The 20,323-nt window shown below is 45.5% G+C and overlaps 4 protein-coding genes across 7 annotated transcripts; 3 read left to right on the top strand and 1 right to left on the bottom strand.

Moving 5' to 3' along the window:
* The first annotated feature begins 78 nt into the window (after positions 1–78).
* LOC115390966 (noggin-3-like) lies at positions 79–10,587 on the top strand. Of its 4 annotated transcripts, none has more exons than XM_030095029.1 (2): positions 79–1,648; positions 10,577–10,587. In XM_030095029.1, exon 1 carries the CDS (start codon positions 684–686, stop codon positions 1,632–1,634), a length of 951 nt encoding a protein of 316 aa, XP_029950889.1. In that variant the 5' UTR covers positions 79–683; the 3' UTR covers positions 1,635–1,648; positions 10,577–10,587. The 4 variants fall into 4 exon arrangements, with proteins under 4 accessions (XP_029950889.1, XP_029950891.1, XP_029950890.1 ...); XM_030095031.1 differs by lacking the exon at positions 10,577–10,587 and having other exon boundaries at positions 79–599; positions 683–1,654; XM_030095030.1 differs by lacking the exon at positions 10,577–10,587 and having other exon boundaries at positions 79–599; positions 675–1,654.
* get3 (guided entry of tail-anchored proteins factor 3, ATPase) lies at positions 2,831–8,556 on the top strand. Its single transcript, XM_030095028.1, has 7 exons — positions 2,831–3,007; positions 4,457–4,604; positions 4,923–5,071; positions 5,182–5,332; positions 5,419–5,526; positions 7,142–7,339; positions 7,432–8,556. Exons 1-7 carry the CDS (start codon positions 2,865–2,867, stop codon positions 7,558–7,560), a joined length of 1,026 nt encoding a protein of 341 aa, XP_029950888.1. The 5' UTR covers positions 2,831–2,864; the 3' UTR covers positions 7,561–8,556.
* Positions 9,221–17,419, top strand: LOC115389864 (bestrophin-2-like). Its single transcript, XM_030093431.1, has 9 exons — positions 9,221–9,673; positions 10,460–10,554; positions 10,634–10,867; positions 14,457–14,611; positions 14,722–14,799; positions 14,918–15,070; positions 15,204–15,284; positions 16,264–16,418; positions 16,636–17,419. Exons 1-9 carry the CDS (start codon positions 9,522–9,524, stop codon positions 17,417–17,419), a joined length of 1,887 nt encoding a protein of 628 aa, XP_029949291.1. The 5' UTR covers positions 9,221–9,521.
* A 762-nt stretch (positions 17,420–18,181) lies between these two features.
* LOC115390969 (protein Hook homolog 3-like) lies at positions 18,182–19,209 on the bottom strand. Its single transcript, XM_030095036.1, has 3 exons — positions 19,121–19,209; positions 18,955–19,035; positions 18,182–18,373 (listed from the first exon to the last, which is right to left on the bottom strand). Exons 1-3 carry the CDS (start codon positions 19,160–19,162, stop codon positions 18,260–18,262), a joined length of 237 nt encoding a protein of 78 aa, XP_029950896.1. The 5' UTR covers positions 19,163–19,209; the 3' UTR covers positions 18,182–18,259.
* Positions 19,210–20,323: the final 1,114 nt, after the last annotated feature.

The raw sequence follows: 20,323 nt of genomic DNA, 5'->3' as shown, positions 1-20,323 counted from the left end.
GACAGGTTTTTGTTTTGTTTTGTTTTTTCTTGAGCGGCCATATCTCCATCAAATATTCAGCATTACAGATAATCTGGAATTATTAGGCGGCAGTAAATTTCTGTCCCCTTATTGAGCAGCACAGAGAGACAGCAGCTCAGCTGCTCTTCAACTTCTTCACCTAAATGTTCCAGACCCCCTTCATGAGCATCAGTTAAATGTCTAAAGTCTGGCTCAGGCCCAATCACAACAAAGTCGGACTGTATTCATCATGATGTGCAATGTAGATGCATATTGATCAATATGCATATTATTCACATCATTTGCAGAATGCTTATGAATATTAGGACATAATAGAGTCGAGGCTGACTTGATTGAAACGTGTCTGTTAAAAAATGTTTGGGTCACTTACAGCCAAAAACAGCTGCTATCATAAACAGTATTTTACCAAATGCTGATTATACACTTGTTTTTCCCCCCTTATCTCTTGCACATGTTCCAGTTATAACAATCCATTTCCTGAACGTAACCACAAAAATTTTGTGACACGCTGAAGCAACTCTGGGAATCGGCACACAGCAGAACCAAAGCAGTGTTTCGCCAAAACACCAGAACCTTGAGTAAGAGGTGGGAACTCAGGTGGGTTCTTGGAAGTGAATTGATAAGCCACTAAATTCAGAGTGTTTATATTTGAGGGCTCAAGGATGTCTGGTGGTGAGTCAGAAGCTCCCAGAGGAGACGTGAAAGCTTCAAGCCAGAGAGCGAAGAGGCCATTTTCCACTCGCCTGAGCAGACGTCCAGACCCGAGCAACATGTGCAGATCGTTGACGTTTGGTTCCTTCCTCTGCTGGACTTCTGTCACACTTTGTTACACATCCGTGGCTCTTAACTCCAACGTTTCAAGCTATGACCACTTTGAAAATGAGACTGATGGTGTTCATGAGAAGGAGGACGCGGAGTGGGATCCATCATTTGTTCATCTGAGAAACCGTCTGCCGTTACACCTGCAGCCGATTCGGCCGTACACACTGCGGACCAGCGAAGAGGACGACCACGACACGCCCAAACCCAAACCTCACCGTCCCTCCCGTCTCCTGCGTCTCCTGGGGTCTTCTTTCGACCCGTTCTGGATGTCTGTGGACGAGCCGCCCGAGGCCTCTCGAGGACGACAACCTCTGCTGCTTCATGGAAAACACAACGCCACTTCTCCGCCGGCGCTGCGAGAGGCTGCGGAAAACCTCCGGCGGAAACTGGAGAAGGAAGCTGCAGAGCTGAACCTCGATCCTCTGCCTGCGGACGTGGCCCGGGCAGTCAGGAGCTGGCTGGTGCGCTCGGCTGCCTGCGATCTACAGCAGCAGTGGGTCGATCTGGGAGCTGCTTTCTGGCCTCGCTGGCTGCGGCAGACCGACTGCCAGGGATCAGACGGAGGTCAGAGGTGCTCCTTCCCTCCTGGGATGGAGTGTGTGCGAGCTCAGACAACACAAATAAAGATCCTGGCGTGGCACTGTGTGGAAGCCAGAGCAGGAGGAGATGGATCCGGAAGGATCAGGGGTGAAAGGTCAGACTTTGATGACGAAGCAGAGACTATTCACAAGTGTTTGTGGAGAAAAGTCTCTCATCCGGTGGTCACTGCGTGTCGATGCTCCTGTCAATGAAAGTCTTTCAAACTGTGTGTGTGTGTATATCAACATTGTTTTTTTTTAGATTTTTTTCAATCAAAAACTTGTTGACCGAGGGAAATCTGATTAAAGTTTCTTTCAATTAATCAGACACAACTTCTACTTTTTTTAAGATTGCCTCAGTATTCAAATCTTTTTGTCCCAAACTAATTTTAATTAAATGTCTCACATGTCATTTCTAAGGCCCTAACATCATTCAGTGTTATTACACTTATTGTCCTAATTCATACCAGTGTTGTCGATATGTTCAAGCTGATTTTTCTTCTTTTTAAATGTCTTATTGAGGCTTTTAAAGAACCAACAAATACATAAGATTAGGACTTTGAGAGCCTTGTTTTACAACAAGTCTCATTTGTCTGTTTACAAAAGCTGTTACTTATGATGTGTTTTAACATTGATGGCAAAGAAATCTTTTTCAATAAAGAGTTCCAGATGACAAATTTCTGATATTTTGGTCCCTTTTCAATCTCTATGCATCTGTGATCTGTGCACGTTATTCCAATTCCAATGAGCTATCTGTCCATTATCTATGCAGTTTTTTTGTCTGTTTTAGACTAGTGCAGCTGATCATCTGGATAAATATAAATGATCACGTCTGGACTACATTATCAAAACAAAGACAACTTCTGGTGTTTATAATGAAGTCATAAGCCACAAATTTGTGTTTTCTGACCATGAAATCCAAATTTGAGGCCGCAAAATGTCAATTTGTGGCTTTCTGCTCCTCTTTTAAGCCTTTATGGTGAATTAATTCTCCACTGATGGCTGATCGGATCAGGACAGTGATGCAGCAGTTCTGTGAAAGGATTCACAGAACTGATGTGTTGGCCCAGAACAAGATATGTGTGTAAGTGTGTATTTTCTGATAGTTTTGGATGTTGATTACCGTATTTAATTTGTGTATGTGTATTTTCATAAACTATAGATTAATTTATTTATATCAATTATTTACAGGGGTTTGTGCATACGTGTCCACATGAGATAGATAGATAGATAGATAGATAGATAGATAGATAGATAGATAGATAGATAGATAGATAGATAGATAGATAAATAACTTGATCAGCGCTCTGAGTTGTAATGGCGCCACCTGGAGGATCAAACAGTCAGACGGTTCCCAAAACACCGAGGTGTCGTGAACGCAGCACAGTAACTACGGGGCTGCTTCACGCAGCACCCGGACGACGTTGACTGTACACAGACAAGATGGCAGCTTCAGTGGAAGACGAGTTCGAAGACGCCCCCGACGTGGAGCCGCTAGAACCAACTCTGAAGAACATCATCGAGCAGAAATCTCTCAAATGGATATTTGTGGGTGGAAAAGGTGGCGTCGGTAAAACGACATGCAGGTGAGTTGGATTTAAGGCCTGATGCTGGCTCGGGCTGCTACGCTAGCTTAGATAACAGTGGCTATTTATGATTAGCTGTATCTGTTAAAACGACACAGCTCGCTAAAAGCAAAGAATAAAACAGACAAAATTGTCCTACTCATATCACGAATGTTGGTTTTTGGTAAAATACAGGCTAGGTTCATGTTTCAATTTGCTAAGCTTGAGGTGCCGGTCGGCTGGACGCTGTAGCACCGTCACCAGCTAATGCTAGGTGGTGTTCGGATAAACTGGTTTCCATGTTAACTGGTGACTGACTTACTTTAGTCGTCGCTGCTGGTAGCAGCAGGTGTTCAAATAAAACTCTCAAAAGATACGACGCAATCCCTATTTCAGATGCGATTTAACGGTGTTCGCCAGGAGAACTATAGACAAGTGTCGGGTTTTTAACAGGCGCTAAAAGAAGTAGATCTCCAGTTAACAAGGAAACCAATTAAAGCGAAACACCAGCTGACACATGGAATCGTTCCTCTGTCAGCTGGTTTGATTTTCACGGTGAATAAAAACAAACACAGCCCTCTTGTTGTAACATCTTTTCCCCTCATTTAACTCTCTACAGTGTGTTCTGTAAAGATCCGTTTGCCTGTCACCCACAGATAAATACCAAAGCTGACGTTGACAAGATAACGATGACAGACCTTAAAGTTCCTGAGTGTTTTTGATTCCACGGATCAGTTTTTGAAAACATCAATCCACAATTTGCATCAATAATGTATTATTATATTATTAATAAAATGAATTCCTTAAGGGGTTTTGGATCATGAATAAAACTGCTGCAGAGTTAAGTTCGACAGGCGTTTATTAACAATATGCACATTTATCTCTAAAGTTTTATTTAGGAAACATTTTAAGTAGTTTATTTAATATTTAGATTTTTCTCAGTGGTGGCCTGCCGTTCCTAAATGAGTGTAGAGGAAACATTGGTGGTTTACAGGAATAAGATGTGGAAATGGTGTAACAAATCCCTCTTTCCTTCTTCAGTTATATTTGGCCTTGGCTGGATATTCAATTTTGTTTCTTGACACCTATATTATTCACACACCCATTGAACACTTTTGCTCAGCACATGTACTATATATAACACTTAAAACAATAAATTCTGCAATAAATAAAACATTTGGGGATGTTATGGTTGTTTAGCTTATTGAGTAAGTGATCATTTGTATTTCCAAAAGCTGGGCATTGGGCAACACAAGAAAGGATTGTTTTGGGGCAGTTTGCACTCCACACCTTTGACTTGTTCTCTTGCAGGTGTTATTAATAACATTAGTGGTGAGGCAATTTGAGAGAGGATGCAGATAAATGAGCTGCTACATGCTCTGTCCACCAAGAGTTTCCCTCTTGAAGCTCTCATCACTGTACTTCCTGTCAGGCTGTTCTAAAAACACTTTTTTTTTTTTTTCCCCCCAGCTGCAGTTTGGCTGTCCAGCTGGCCGGGAGCCGAGAGAGCGTTCTCATCATCTCAACAGATCCCGCTCACAACATCTCAGACGCCTTCGACCAGAAGTTCTCCAAGGTGCCTACGAAGGTCAAAGGCTACGACAACCTCTTCGCGATGGTACGCTGCAGACACTGTGGAGCATACACAGCAAACAAATCACTTCTTTAAGAATCCTTTGTTATATTTACATAACATAATATCATCAGTCGTTTTATTTTTGCTTTTATTGAAGCATCTTTAAAGTTTTAAGAAAGTTGACAAACACAGATGTTGTTTTTGTTGTTTTTACGAATGATTTATAAAGTTATCATCTGTTGAGTGTCATGAGGATGAGCCCACGTGTTCATCTCATAACTACTGCTGCATAACAAACCGAATGGCCAGAGGACCTGGAAGCTTTCCCAGGCTGATGTGTTTGTTGTTTGATGTGTGCAGGAAATTGATCCGAGCCTGGGCGTCGCCGAGCTGCCCGATGAGTTCTTTGAGGAGGACAACATGCTCAGCATGGGCAAAAAGATGATGCAGGAGGCCATGAGCGCTTTCCCAGGTATCGACGAGGCCATGAGCTACGCAGAGGTCATGAGGTAAAACACCATAAAGCCCTGAACAATCTATTGAGTCATGTCTATAGCAACGTCTTTATCTGGTCCAGAGAAGGTCCTGTGTTGTTTACAGCTGTTTTCCTGCTGTGCAGGTTAGTTAAAGGAATGAACTTCTCCGTGGTGGTCTTCGACACGGCTCCTACGGGACACACACTGCGACTGCTCAACTTTCCCACCATAGTAGAACGAGGTCTGGGCCGCCTCATGCAGATCAAGAACCAGATCAGTCCCTTCATCTCTCAGGTGAGGAAGAGGAGGAGCAGATCTGTTCCTGAGTCATTGTCACCAAAGCCAACATAGCTTGAATGGGCTGTTTTTGTTGTTCTCAGATGTGTAACATGCTCGGTTTGGGCGACATGAACGCAGACCAGCTGGCCTCCAAGCTGGAGGAAACGCTGCCAGTCATCCGCTCAGTGAGTGAGCAGTTCAAAGATCCTGTAAGTAGCTTGAGTTTGTTTCTCCTGCCGAGTTATTTCCCATCAGTCATTCAGCACCACAACAATGCATCCGCCCTGTGTTCGGTTTGCATCTTTTTGATTCTTTTTCTTCCTTTCTTTTTCTATTTTTTCGTGCAAATTTAACTTTTCTACACTTGTCTTCTGTGGTTGAGATATTGAGGAAAACATCAAGGATCCACCACCAAACAAAGCTCACTTTTCCAGGTGTTGAACCAGTAGCACGCACTTTGCCAATGAAGTGTTCATCGGCCTGATTCCTGCAGTTGTTTATCACAGACGTGTCCTCTCGGCTGGGTCACACTTGCTGCCCTCTCAGAGCCTCAGGGTCATCCTCCGCTGTGAACTCTCAATAGAGATGATTTTAAAAAGTGGTTCCATTAGCAGTTGTGTCAGTCCGCGGTGACGATTATGAGAAGTGAGAGTCAGTTTGCATCACTCTGACCCCATGAGCCCGTCTCCACGTGCACAACGTGATTGTTATTCACGTGTGTGAGTTAGAAATAGTGAAATATCTGTCCAGAAAAAGATGTTAGGCAATTTGTAGAAATGATGTCTAATATATGAGGAAGTTCTGGGTCCAGTTCTATAAAAAAAAAAAAAAGAGTTTTTCTATAAATTTTGGACAAAAAAACCTCAACTTTTTTTTCTTGAGAAGAAACTATGTTGTTGCATTAAAAGTAGGGCTGGACACGTTAACGCGTTAATAACGCGTTAACGCACTGCTTCCTTAACGCCGAAAAATATTTTCATCAGGCGTTAATGCCCCCCCCCCCCCCCCACACACACACACACGCACACGCACACGCACACGCACACACTGTGCTCCAGCTGAGCGTCAAAAACGCACACACATCTGAGGCGCTTTCTGCGGTGAAACACGGTCCATTCCTCATTATTTGCCTTAATGAACTCGGCCGAATTATCAGAAAAATCAAAAGGAAAAGGCAGGTATGAGGCACAAACTGAAATGAGGAGCGCAAATATGACCAAAACCAAAGTGAATCTTAAATCGCGTCTTTTGCCGGCAGATCGTTTCGGCCCGCTGGGCAGTCTTCAGGCACTGAAAACAGCAAAATAAAGTAAATTTCCCTTCAACACACAATCTGTGTTAACGAGGCACAATTCAGCTTGACTGAATTTATCCTGCCTTCTCTTTCTGAAGGTTAGAAATAGAATGAAGTTTGAGGAAGTGTGTGCTCATAACAAACTTCGTTTTTCCTCTGTTCTGCTCTTGCTGGTGTGTGTGTGTGTGTTGGGGGGGGGGGGGGGGGGGGGGGGTCAAGGGTGGAAATCTTGGTAAAGACTTGGTATTTTACGTTTTTAAGTTACTATAAATCATATTTGATGAATTGTAAAATTATTACTGTTAAATTATGCTATTTGCAAAATTCTTGCAAATAAACAAGGTCCCTGTCCCCGACTGGGGGCAGGATGATCATTACAGAGTACTTTTGAATTCATTATTGTTTTATGTGCATAATGCGATTAATCGCGATTAACCGCAGAAAAACTATGTGATTAATCGCGATTAAGAAATGTAATCGTTGCCCAGCACTAATTAAAAGTGTTGTGCTTCTGTTCCTCCGCCCACCAGGAACAAACCACGTTCATCTGCGTGTGCATCGCTGAGTTCCTGTCGCTCTACGAGACGGAGCGGCTGATCCAGGAGCTGGCCAAGTGCCGCATCGACACGCACAACATCATCGTCAACCAGCTCGTGTTCCCCGATGCAGACCGGCCGTGTAAAATGTGTGAAGCCCGCCACAAAATCCAGTCCAAGTATTTAGATCAGGTACGGACTGAGGACCAGTCGTCCGCCTCGGGTTTCTGGAGAGAGAAGCGTTGCTTCCATTCCTTCACTGCTTTCTTGTCTTTTCCCCTCAGATGGAGGACCTTTATGAAGATTTCCACATAGTCAAGTTACCTCTGCTGCCCCATGAAGTCCGAGGTGCTGACAAGGTCAACACGTTCTCTAAGCAACTTCTGGAACCCTACAAACCCCCAAACAAGTGATCGTCCTCCTCCTCCTCCTCCGGTCCTCCTCTGCAGTCTGAACTCACCTCCCGCCTCCCTCCAGCCTCAAACCCTCCTCTCAGCAACAGCCTCAAGACGACCCGCTCAGCGGCCGACGGCGCACCTCATGGGATCTTTCACTTCACCTTCTCTCGTCTCCATATCCTCTGTGGCAGTTCTTCTGTTCTCTCCCCGAAGCATTTACCGTTCTCCTCCGCCCTCCATCCCGCGGAGCCCCGGCTGCGAGTCTCCGGTGTCTCCAGTGACGGTGCCGTGGTGTTCTCCAGGGTGGTCGATGTTCACGCCGTGTTTCTTCCTGTGTTATCTGGTGGCGGTGTCTCTTCCCTCCTCGGTCTCTCTCAACTCCAAACTTCACACATTCTCTAACGCATCGAGTATCCATCCAAATTCCTACAGATTCAGGGTGAGACGGCAGGGCAATGAAAATCCAACTGACTAACGTGGCCTGTGGTCGTTAATGATAGTTTTTGTTCTTTTGACCAAGAGCGTTTGTTTCATCACGTGGGATCGTGTAAAGTGCAGATTCGACTGGGAGCTTTGTGTCCTCGTGTGGCTTGGTCGTTCTAACGTCACCTCCTCCTCTGGATGGAGACGGCAGTGCTGATAAATGTGATGTTTGAGTGGCTGAATTCTCACTGCAGCTTCCCATACAGCGCTGAGCCTCATCCATCCCGCGCGCTGAGAGCTGTGTGGGAAGGTCTGAAAGACATCAGTAGCCTTATTTTAGAGCATTGTTCATTAAAACGTATTGAATGTGCTTGATCAAATGAATGGTGAGCATCTTTGCCCTTGTGATTGATTCCTGATTGGCTTCACTGATGCTTCCTTAACAGAAAAACACAGTAGATGACATGTGAATATCCACCGAGCATTTCCCCTCTGTCACTGAATGCTTTTGAGTCAGTAAGCCTCTGTTTTCTATAGATTTTCTTTAAATTATATTACGAGTGTTAATTAAAATAAACTTGACTCTGATGAAAGTCTTGTGTGGTTTTTCTTTTATCCAAACACTTTGTGTAAAGCAGAAAAAGGTAAACTCCCAAATGCACCTGTTCCAAGGAGGTGCTCTGAGAGGCAACAACTGAAGAATCTAGATAAACTTCATGTCTTTTTCTTTGTTCTAAGATGAAAACACGATGACATAAGATCCGCTTTCCTGCGCCGTGAGGTGAATTGCATCCAGCAGTGATTGCAGTTTACAGTTACAGTAATTGCTTGTTGTTTTCATATCACTTGCCACGGCAGTCCTCCTCGGTCCAGTGCGCCGCGCTGCGGCGCGGCCCCGTGCGCTCCCGCTGCCCCGGCGCCCCGGCGCTGCGGCCTGTCGCTTGCGGTCCATCACCGAGCCGCGGTCTGCCGGTCGGGGGCCGCGCTAACGAGCTCCTCCTCCCTCCTCCTCCTCCTCCTCCGTTTTGGGGATTTACCCCGGGGGCGCACTGGCCTGACCGCTGGACGCGCGAAGGAGGCACCCGAGAGATTAAGCCGACATGCAGCCGACTGAGCGGCGACTGGACGGCCCGGACGCCAGAGGACATCAGAGCTCTGAGCCCGCGGAGGAACCACCAGCGGAGGGAGCAGGGGAAGCGACGCTGACCGCAGAAAGCATGAATTTACCTCCCCGCCGGTGCCAATTACGCACGGAGATGCGCTGAGAGACGCACCAAGAAGAAACGCTTTAAACGGTAAGAAAATGAGATTTCTGTTTAATTTCCTCGCAGGTGCACCGAAATATCTGCAGGCTGTGTTTGTTGAAGTGAGTTTTAAATGAGGAGAAAGCCGCTCGGTGTGGTCCTTTTTGTCTATTATACAACACACTGACGTCTGTCCGCGGCCTCTGACCCAGCTCGACTTGTTAATTGAGCGTGTTTGTTCGGTCTGGCTGAACTGCGGAATTCCTCCCATGCAGCTCTTGTGCTGTGAGGACCTGCTGTCTGCCACTAATGACTGTCACCTACACGGCCAGAGTCGCCAATGCCCGATTCTGCGGCTTCTCCAAGCTGCTGCTGGCCTGGAAGGGGAGCATCTACAAGGTGCTGTACAAGGAGTTCCTGGCTTTCTTTGCCATGTACGCGGCCATCAGCATCACTTACAGGTGAGGCGCGGAAAGGACTCTCTCATCTCTTTATCACTGCTTTAAAGTCAAAGTACTGAATTACAAACACTAACGCGGCTGTAATTAATTCATATTTATGTGTACCTGCAGTTTTATGAGGATTTAGTTCATGAATTCAATTCAATGCAACTTTTTTTTTTGCAGCCAAGATGTGTTGTTCTTGAAAAATGTATCTTTAAACTTTTGTAATGTACTCAAGTAAATTATCACATCAGTGCAACCAATGCTTTAAAAGAAACCATTTGAAAAGTTTTCGATGAAACACCATCTAAGATTATTTTATTCCTTCAGTCAGTATAAAATATCTTTTTCTTTCATTTACACTCAATAAAGTTTCTTTTTCTTCCTTTCTTCATATTATTATAATGATCAAAATGACATACGGTATTTCACAGTTTAAAGTCTTTAAGAACTGGTGTTCTTGTTGATGATTTATTTTTTGCAATGCTAAATTTGCCTTATGAGTGTTTGTTGTATGTTTGAAACCTTCCACCTGCATGTGTGCCATGCTTTCCTCAATCGTTTATTCATTTTCAAGTGAAATGCCTAAATCAATTGAGCTGACTGGGAGGAAAAGATGCTTTCCCAGACCTAATAACAACAGTTGGGCCTATTTCAATGTCTATCATACATATATTAATCATGTATAGTGTTGTCATTGATGTAAAATGATGAGTTTGATGCAGACGTTACTAAATATGATCACATAAACTACAGTTGTTCCTGCAGCTGAGTACAGTTTCTTCGTTTCCTTCACCTGTTCAGATTTTTCCTCTATGATGACCAGAAGAGATATTTTGAGAAAGTGGCTATTTATTGCAACCGCTATGCCAGCCTCATCCCCATGTCCTTCGTTCTGGGTGAGTTTTAGAAGTAGAAAAGTCCAAACTGTGCTGGTTGTGTTGAGAGCATTCCAGCCAAAGTGTCTGGTTTCTGCAGGTTTCTACGTGACCCTGGTGGTGAACCGCTGGTGGAGCCAGTACACCAGCATCCCGCTGCCCGACAGGCTCATGTGCGTCCTGTCCGGGGGTCTGCAGGGGAGCGACGAGCGGGGCCGCCTGCTCAGACGCACCATGATGCGCTACGCCAGCCTGTCAGCTCTGCTCATCCTCCGCTCCGTCAGCACCGCCGTCTTCAAACGCTTCCCCACCGTGGACCACGTGGTGGAGGCCGGTGAGGCGGAGGGGCGGGGGGGTGGAGGCACTCTGATACACTGCATATGGATTTGATCCCATTCGGGCCTGGCCAGAGGCAGAGCGTGGGTCTCAGTACAGAGGGGGCGGAGCATTCTCGACAGGCCCTCAATATTAACACTCAAGCAATACCTCATGCGACCATCAAACAACACACTAATGCTCACTTTTATTGAGCCAAGCAAACCTATATGCCCCAGAAAGCAGAATAAAGTCACAAACCAGTTCACAGACTTGTTCTGAAGAACAAATACACATATGCACACACACACACACACACACACACACACACACACACACACACACACACACAAATGCAGTCTTACAGCTGTCAATCTCAGAGCGTCCGCTGTCCATGGTGCTGAAAGCTCAAATTAAAAACTCACTGGCTAAATCTGTACCATCTTTGATACAGCTTAAATATAAAATGAACACAGCTGGTCTAACCGAGCGAAGCCAAGCAGTGCGCTGCTCAAACGGCTGTCACAGCGGCGCCCCCTGGGCGGTGCGCCTCACGGCCTCAGGCGCCCCCTATGGCTCGGCGCCCTGGGCAAGTGCCCCGGATGCCCAGCCTAATCGCCGGCCCTGGTGTTTAGCATGCTGTTTAACTTCCCTCCAAAGAGTTCAGATCAAGAGCAAAAGAAAAAACTGGTTCACACCGCACAGCCAGTCAGCGCTGGCTTACAGCTCTGATGCATTCATGGACAGTCGTAATGTAAGAATTGGCAAATTGAAGCCCACACTCATATGCCATACCTTCTCGCACACACTGCACATTTTATTATAATAATTTATTTCCAATTAAATGTGAACACATCACATGAGGCCCTATGACCTTGTGGGCCCTGGGGCGACCGCCCCCTTGCCCCCACTCTGGCTCCGCTACAGGGCCTGGCTGATAGAATCACTGGCAATGCAATAGGTTTCATCCCCAAATTATTCTAGAAAAGCTTGAGAAATTCCACCTTTAATTCACTTTTTTCAGACTAACGTCAGTAAAAGATCATTTCTTCTGATGTCAAATGATTTCTGCAGACTTCTGTATAAAGTTCAGGGTTTTGAAAGTCAGTAATCTACTCTAATTGACTCAGATCACCCCTAGTGGACAAATGAGAAACAGCAGCTGTTGTTATTTTCACACTTCACAAGGCCGGACTGAATCCTCTTGAGGCCGATTCTGGTCCACAAGCCTCATGTATGACATCCCTACTGTAGAGCTGCACCTCTTATTAAATTAATAATCTGGATATTCATTGTTATTATTTTCATGTTTAAGGACAGTGTTTCCGGTGTCTTTTAATAAGGTATTTCAAGTCTTCATTTTCAAGGTTCCTATTCTGCAGTCGTCAATAAATCAATCAGTCTTTGAAACAGTGATGGAAAATAGGAGCATATGAATAGAAACCTTTTGGTGTTTATCATAGCTGTATGTATTTTGCATTAAAAGTGGCATGATCAAGTGTTCTTTATTCCCCATGATAGTTCAGATTAAAACATGCTTTATCTCATGTCCAGGCTGCAGATTTCAATCCAATCCAATCCACTTTATTTGTAAAGCACATTTTAAAACAGACAAAAGTCTCCAAAGTGCTTCACAAGAACAACAAAATAAAAACAAATAAAAACAATAAAACCATAAAATGAATAAAACATAAAATAAAATATTTGAAATAAAATAATAAATAGGATAAAAATAAATTAAAAGACACAGAGAACCACAGAACTCACGCGACGTTAAAAGCCAAAGAATGAAAGTGGGCCTTAAGACGAGACTTAAAACAGTCCACAGTGGGGGCTGTTCGGACGTGGAGGGGCAAAGCATTCCAGAGTTTAGGGCCAACCACAGCAAAGGCCCTGTCCCCTCTAGTTTTAAGTCTCGTCTTAGGCACCACGAGCTGGGACTGGCCCTCGGACCTCAGAGCGCGGGCTGGAGTGTAAATTTGGAGGCAGTCAGTGACGTATTGAGGGGCCAGTCCATTCAAAGCTTTAAAAACAAACAAAAGGATCTTAAAATCAATCCTAAAATGAACAGGGAGCAAGTGCAAAGAAGCTAAAATTGGGGTAATATGTTCGCGCTTTCTGGCACCTGTTGAAAGTCGTGCCGCAGAGTTCTGGACTAACTGCAACCGCGACAGTGCGTTTTTGCCTATACCGGTATAAAGCGCGTTGCAGTAGTCCAGACGAGAAGAAATAGACGCATGTGCTGTACAGACACACAGAATCCTTCTGTTTACCCACTTATACTTGGCTTCTTTAACAGTGTAACTGGCATTTTAGTGGATCTCACAATTTTCTGTGAAATCAACTTAACGTAGAGAGCAGCCATAGATGTGGATGGAGCCATCTTATCCGTGTGTGTGTGTGTGTCTGCTCTCTCTATCCTCTGTACATTCTTCACATCAGCAAATTGCAAAAAAAGTCTGAAGAACGAAACACATCCTGCAATTCAGAGGCGATCAAAACAAAGTATCACAAGATGCCGATGAAGCTCCTCTGACTGTTAACAGAATAACACATGTTGCAGCTGTAGGTCAAGTTTAAAAAATATGTTAAAATCCATCATTTGTCAGAGATGTCAAAAGTTATAAACAAATGCTGGGTTTTGATGGGCTTAATGAAAACAAATGCTCCAGCTAGTAGAGAGGGAAGCACCAGCTGAACCCCCCCTCTGCATGTCTGTGAGAGTGGATAGTTTCTGACAAACCAGAGACCAGAGAGGAACTCTGCAACACATTTTAGTTCATACAGCCTAATTTCACCTTGGGTGGGCTGGACTGGTAAAACAACCCTCGATTAATCTTTAAATTAAAAATCTAAACTTTTTTCTTTGTTATGACACCAAGTGTATGTGATGGAAATGTCTGTATTTTCACAAACCCAAAGAATTACCGTTGAAAATGATTCCAGCCTCAACATAAATCCAGTTTCACTGAAACTTTCTAGAGAAAAAGTAAAGTGAAATGTCCAAAACTGTTTTCCTATAGCTTTTGCTTTATATATGTTTTTACAAACTCACCCTAACAACATGGATTTGAGGATAATGTTAATTATTATTCATGGCAGCGTCACTGATGGCTCAGTCAGTGTTTTGCTGTGTTGTCTTGTGTTGTATCCACTATATGAAATTTTTTATAAAAAAAAAAAAATCGATGTTTTCTTTGAAATTTTGACCATTTTTTGGTGGTTTGAAGCGCCGGATTGGAGCCTCTGTCAGTCTGATTTTGACCAACGGGCCTTAACTTTGACACTGTTGCTTTAAAACAAGCAAAAAAAAATTGGAGACCACTGTATTAAACAGCAGTTCTTCAGCATGAGCGATCTTATCGTTACATTTCCCTGGAGTCTAAACTGTCAGCACACCAGACAAAACTATAAATACTCTTTTTTTCCCCCCACTTTGATCAGTAGCAGTGCAAATTCAGTCAAATATTCCAAATTATTTCTCCAAAGAAAGCCAGTCATAATTTGCCAAAACACATTAAACTCACCGTACCTAGCACCTCCTCCTCTCACTTTGTGTGGGAAAATGTTTCCAGTTGCTGAAAAGATCTTTCTTTTCTGTTGTGAAGGATTCATGACAAGAGAGGAGCGAAAGAAGTTCGAAGGTCTCCATTCTCACTACAACAAATACTGGATTCCCTGCGTTTGGTTCACCAACCTGGCGGCGGTGGCTCGCAGCGAGGGCCGGATCAAAGACGACCACACACTCAAGCTGCTGCTGGAGGTGAACCAGAACACACACCTTTTACCGCTGTCGGGAGAGAGAGAGGCAGTGTGAGAGCTCAGGAGTGTGTGTGTGTGTGTGTGTGTGTGTGTGTGTGTGTGTGCCAACAGGAGCTGAATGCTTTCAGGGGGAAGTGCAGCATGCTGTTTCACTACGACATGATCAGCGTGCCGCTGGTCTACACGCAGGTCAGCGCCGAGTTTATCCTAAACTTTGATTATTCCAGATGTGAAGAGACACGCTTTAATTCCCTTTAATCGAAGAAATCAATCATAATTAGTGCGTGTTAATTCAAATGTCCCTCAGGTGGTGACGCTGGCCGTTTACAGCTTTTTCCTGGTGTGTCTGATTGGTCGTCAGTTCCTGGACCCCAGCCAAGGTTACCCGGGTCACGACCTTGACCTCTACGTGCCCATCTTCACCCTGCTGCAGTTTTTCTTTTACGCCGGGTGGCTCAAGGTCAGATGGACGCTGACAAAGAATATCGTCTCATTTGATCAGGGAACGTATATGTGGGAAAAAACAAAACAAAACATGATTGATGTTTTCTTTGGCTTGCTTGTTATATTATATTTCTTCTTTTGCGGTGAAGGTCGCCGAGCAGCTGATCAACCCCTTCGGAGAAGATGACGACGACTTTGAGACCAACTGGCTGATTGACAGAAACTTCCAGGTCCTTTTCAAAAACTGCTTTTAGTTTTTTTTAATTATTTATGAGTCATTCCTAAGTTTCTCAGGTGAGATCTTGAACGGGGAATCCAGGATCTTATTCACCGAAACCTCAGCAGGGAGACAAAGGCTGAGACCGTTTATTCAAGAAGCAAAGGCTTCGGTCCATGAGTGATGAACCAGCAGGGCAAGAGAAACAGATGAGGGAGATCCAGGACAAAACCAGACAGGCTACAAACACATGTGGTTTACAAGAAGACTGTGACACACACACACACACACACACACACACACACACACACACACACACACACACACACACACACACACACACACAAACACAGCAGAGCCAGCAGAGACGCTTGACGTAGAGAGAGGATCTGACTAAACGGAGGGCGGTACGAATACAGGACGGAGTCATACAAGCACCTGAAATGAGGGAGAAGAAAAGAAAGGTGTGAACAAACATGACAAGGACAGAGAAATGTGTTTGTTTACTCAAAGTGACGAGAACAAGAACACAGAGAGTTGTGGTCATTTCGTACGTCAGGAGAAACCCAGACGGAAAAAACCGTGAGAAGACAACGACACACCCCCTTCAGACATCCGGCCAATCACACCAGAGATGATGAGTTGAGGAAGAATCCGCAAGAAGACAAATTCTTCCAGTCTTGTGTATCTGTAGATCGTTAGTGGAGAGCAAAGCCAAGGAAAAGAAACGCTCACAAGCAGATCATGACCTGAAGCAGAGGAGGACCGAGTCCTGCAAACAAAACCAGCAGACTGACAGAGGAGCAATATCAGTACTGATCCCTCATGGTCTCCTATTTCAGACTCACATCCGATTCCTCTGATCCTTTTATATTTAATATATGAAACCTTGAACATGACCTCTGAGCTCTTCTACTTTCCTGACGTTCATTTAACCTCCTCGACTTTCTGTTCACGCTCCACCTGTCTGCATCCGTTTTCCTCTTCTGCAGGTTTCCATGATGGCCGTGGATGAGATGTACGGAGACCTGCCCATGATGGAGAGAGACCGCTACTGGAACGACTCCAACCCGCGGGCTCCCTACACCGCCGCCACGCTCTTCGTCCTCCGGAAACCTTCCTTCCAGGGGTCGACCTTTGACATGGCGTGAGCTTGAATTTACTGTCTGCTGGTTTTGTCGTTATGACGCCGAGGTGCAGTCCCCTCAGCACGGCGGGGAAGTTCAGGTGGTGGAAATGGAAGTGTTCGAGGGATATTAAACATCCTAAACTGAACTAATCACACTTCATCAATCCCCTCAGAACCGGATGTCCCATTAGAGCTTTAACCTGTAACAGCGTTGTCTTGTGTCATGTTTTGGCAGGATCCCTAAAGAGGAGATGCACTTCCAGCCGCTAGAGGACATCGCAGAGAACCTGGAGGAGCCCGGCACCCGCCACCCCAACATGGCCCTCTTCAACCGGCTGCTCAACGCGGCGCCGTCCCCCACCGGCTTCATGGGAGGCGCTCTGCGCCGCACCTCGGCCCAGCTCCAGAGGCTCCGCCGCTCCCCCAGCATCGACCGGGGCACCAGCGACGACGAGGACGAGGACGGCGGCAAAGTGGGGAAGGGCGGCTCGCTGCCGTCCGGCCTGGGCCAGGACACCCAGAGCACCGTCTGCAGCTTCAGGGAGGACAAGAGCGCGAGGACGCCTCTGCTGGACGTCCAGTTCGAACCGGAGGGGGACAGACGAGGACGGCACGCTGACAGCGACGAGAAGGAGGGGGGTCTGAGTGGAGCAGGGAGGAGCGACGAAGAGCTGCACATCAAGGAAGAAACGGAAAACGAGGCGCCGGCGGCGGCCTCCATGTCTCCGTCGCTGCTTCCTCCTCCGCCCCAGACCTCCGCCCGACCCGTCTCCGTCATCCCCATCACCTCCCATCACACCTCTGCTTTCCAGTTCCAGCCGGCTGCCCACTCCAGCCTGGAGCACTGCAGCTCTCAGCCGGCGATCAACCACAGCCGGGCCGCTGCCGCCGCCGCCTCCGCCGCCGTCCTCAGACCGCCATTTGCCAGAAACAAGATGTCCTACCTGGCTGTGCCGTCCTGCCACGAGCCCCAGCGTTTCCGCAGCGTGAGCATGGGGTCAGAGCTCCCCGGGCCGTGAGCGCACGACCTGTGACCTTTCTTCCCCCAGACTTTCACGGACGTCAAACTAAAGTGCACAATTTCACCAGTGAAGGTAGAGTGAGGTGTAAATTCCAGTCTTAGTGTGAGAGAAAGCACCCAGAGCCTCACAGGTTTTACAAATGAATCGAAGGTGTGACAGTCAGCTGCAATGAGTTTCAAGGATGAATGAATGGATTAGGAAACCTTTACTGAAAGCAGTTTTGGTGAATACCTTTTTTATTTACTCCATGTGTTTTCACATAACATTGTCTTTAAAAATGAAAAATCTTGTATTTTGTCAGAAAGTTACTCACTTGTCAGTTGCAAGCCACCAGGATTTTATTCACAATTATTAGAATATAATAATCAGGCTTTAATATCTTAAATCTTAACCAAATGTTGCATAAAAATGCATGACAGGATGCATGAGTGAGTTTTCTTTGGTGACCTCATTCACCCTGATCGATATGGAGATCTGATGATTTATAGTGCATTGTTTTCTCTATTTTAATACATGTAAATTAAACACATATAATAAAGAGAATGACATAACCCAGCAGTTGTTTCCATGAGATTATAAAAAAAAAACAATTAAAAAATCAGCATACTCAATATTGTGTTATTATATCTACATCCTAGCAGTACCAATACCGACCAGCAGGGGGTAGTAGAAGCAAACAGAAAAAAAAATCACTTTCAAGGAAAACTCCAGTCAACTAAATAATGATAATAAAAATTTTAAAAAAAGAAAAGAGGGAGAGAGAGTACAGTTTCTTCCATCGTTGTGATTCCCATGCTGCCCACGACTGGGCCGTCCGCTCCCTGCAAAAGAAGCCTCCTACCTGGGCAGCCGGCGGCGGCAGAGCGCCCTCCTGGCCTGGGTGGACTGCCTCTGCCGAGCCAGGAAAGACTGAGGCGGGCCTGCAGCTCTGGAGTCCTCACAGAGGTCGAGCTGCAGCAGGAGGGGAAAAACAGCTTTCATAGCCGCCTTATAAACCTGAACAGACTGTTCCTGTCATTTCCAAAAACACAAAGCTTTGAAAGCACCACGGCTGCTATTATTACACATGATGATGGGTAAGGTTTGCCTCCAAGCTGCAAACGGCTCTCTGGGCAAACAGATGAGGTCTTTAACATTTAATAAAAGGGTAATAAAAGGGGCACATGTGCTGCGCAGAGCTAAAAACAAGACTGCAGCCCAGTCTGTGTAGGAGGCTTCGGTCGGTGCAGAAGAAGTCAACCGAGGGTCAGAAAGGAAGGGTAAGGCCGCTCATCCTCTCATATTCACTCACTTCTGGGATTATAGAGAAGAAAGGTACTTTAGTCTGACCCACTTCTAGCACATGCAAGACGAGGTGCGACGGAAAAATACATGTGATCTGTTTGATTCATCAGCATATGGTGCTTCACTCCCACGACTCAAAACCTTTATGCATCTCTGATAAAATTACAAATAACAAAAACAACAAAACAATGTGGTGAAGTGAAGCTGACTCAAAGCTCTCTGGGTTCAGACACAAAGAGTTTTCTCACCGTGTTCTCCCAGGCTGTCAGGACCAGTTTCTCCTCTTGTTCCTGTCTGGATGCTCCTCTGTCCCTGAGACAGTCTTTAACCTGTAAAGGTTTCAGGAACCTTAAAACAAGACGGCGGAGTGAAGGCAGCAGAGAGACGTGGCGCCGCAGGTCACCGCTCACTCACCTCTGAGGCGTCAAACACACCGGCCTTCTCCTCGCTGCTCATTTTATGAGATCGAACAGCACACGGACAAATCCAAGCAGATTATGTTGAATATTTCTAAAAAAAGAAAAATACATGTGCGAGTGAACACCTTCTGCAGCCCGAGCTCTGTGTGTGTGTGTGTGTGTGTGTGTGTGTGTGTGTGTGTGTGTGTGTGTGTGTGTGTGTGTGTGTGTGTGCAGCTGACTGCAGCTTGCGGCTGTGTTTTGTGGCAGAAGCCCGGGTTTTGTTGTCAGTCCTGACAGAACAATATGGAGAGGTGCCGCCGTGCACTGGAGAGGCTTAACCGCTCTGGCTCCTCGCCACGCTCAAAGATCCTGCTGACTCCAACGCTTCCAGCGTCGGACGGTCGGTCACCAGGGGATTACCAAGGTAACTACCAGCACACAATGCAGGCAGAGCACGAGTTAAAACACCGAGGGTGACGATGGAATATTTAAGATATGTTGAGCTGAAGCAGCAGACCAGTCTTGGGGTGAAAGAAACAATTGGTTGTTTTTTTTTTTCCAGCTGATCAACACTGAAGGCTCGACCCAATGTGTCACAAAGGTGTAATATCTGTTTTTACGTATGATTATAAAGTCCCTTCAGTATTTTTTTTAACTGTGCAGGGTGTGGCGGGGGTGTGGTCGCTTAAGTTTACAAGTCTCTCAAGAAAAATCGTTGTGGATGGCGAAGGATTTTTCAACCGAATTGACCAAATAAACACATCATGAAACCAGAGAGCTGCTAAACTGACCCCCACCAGGCTCACTTCACGTCACGCCCCTTTCAGAATAAGAGTCAACAGTCTGTCCTTTGAGTTCTGACATGTTCTCGAAGATCCAACAAGTCATTATGCATGTTTGTTAAACTGACTCACTGCCTATTTTAAACAGCTAAAAACACTGTAGTTCCCCTAATCATCACCTGACCAGCATTGAGATTAGGTGCATTTGCATGGCAGGGAAATTCAAACTGCAAAAGATGAAGAAAAAAATTAATTATCCAGGCTCTTTAAGGCTACTTTTTAATTAATACCTTTTTTTCAAAAGGGGGTCTTGTTTTCTCTCCCAGAGTCAGTTTTTACAAAGATCAGCTGGTTCCGGTCTTTTGCAGGCTTCAGGGGAAATGTGGTCGAAGCTTTTGTCATTAAGTGTGAAAACACAAGTGTGGGGGAGGATT

This window comes from Salarias fasciatus, chromosome 6 (assembly GCF_902148845.1).
Source record: "Salarias fasciatus chromosome 6, fSalaFa1.1, whole genome shotgun sequence".
NCBI classification, from domain to species: Eukaryota; Metazoa; Chordata; class Actinopteri; order Blenniiformes; family Blenniidae; genus Salarias; species Salarias fasciatus.
Note: the sequence above shows the minus strand (reverse complement) of the source record. Positions and strands in the feature narration are given on the sequence as shown.

Excerpts from the sequence above, each read along its gene's own strand:
- LOC115390966 (XM_030095029.1), top strand. The coding sequence starts at position 684 with ATGTCTGGTGGTGAGTCAGAAGCTCCCAGAGGAGACGTGAAAGCTTCA.
- LOC115389864 (XM_030093431.1), top strand. The coding sequence starts at position 9,522 with ATGACTGTCACCTACACGGCCAGAGTCGCCAATGCCCGATTCTGCGGC. Across the intron at positions 14,612-14,721 it reads CACTCAAGCTGCTGCTGGAG|GAGCTGAATGCTTTCAGGGG; the intron begins GTGAACCAGAAC and ends GTGTGCCAACAG. Across the intron at positions 16,419-16,635 it reads GGGTCGACCTTTGACATGGC|GATCCCTAAAGAGGAGATGC; the intron begins GTGAGCTTGAAT and ends ATGTTTTGGCAG.
- get3 (XM_030095028.1), top strand. The coding sequence starts at position 2,865 with ATGGCAGCTTCAGTGGAAGACGAGTTCGAAGACGCCCCCGACGTGGAG. Across the intron at positions 5,072-5,181 it reads AGCTACGCAGAGGTCATGAG|GTTAGTTAAAGGAATGAACT; the intron begins GTAAAACACCAT and ends CCTGCTGTGCAG. Across the intron at positions 5,527-7,141 it reads GTGAGCAGTTCAAAGATCCT|GAACAAACCACGTTCATCTG; the intron begins GTAAGTAGCTTG and ends TCCGCCCACCAG.
- LOC115390969 (XM_030095036.1), bottom strand. The coding sequence starts at position 19,162 with ATGAGCAGCGAGGAGAAGGCCGGTGTGTTTGACGCCTCAGAG. Across the intron at positions 19,036-19,120 it reads GTGTGTTTGACGCCTCAGAG|GTTAAAGACTGTCTCAGGGA; the intron begins GTGAGTGAGCGG and ends AAACCTTTACAG. Across the intron at positions 18,374-18,954 it reads TGACAGCCTGGGAGAACACG|CTCGACCTCTGTGAGGACTC; the intron begins GTGAGAAAACTC and ends CTCCTGCTGCAG.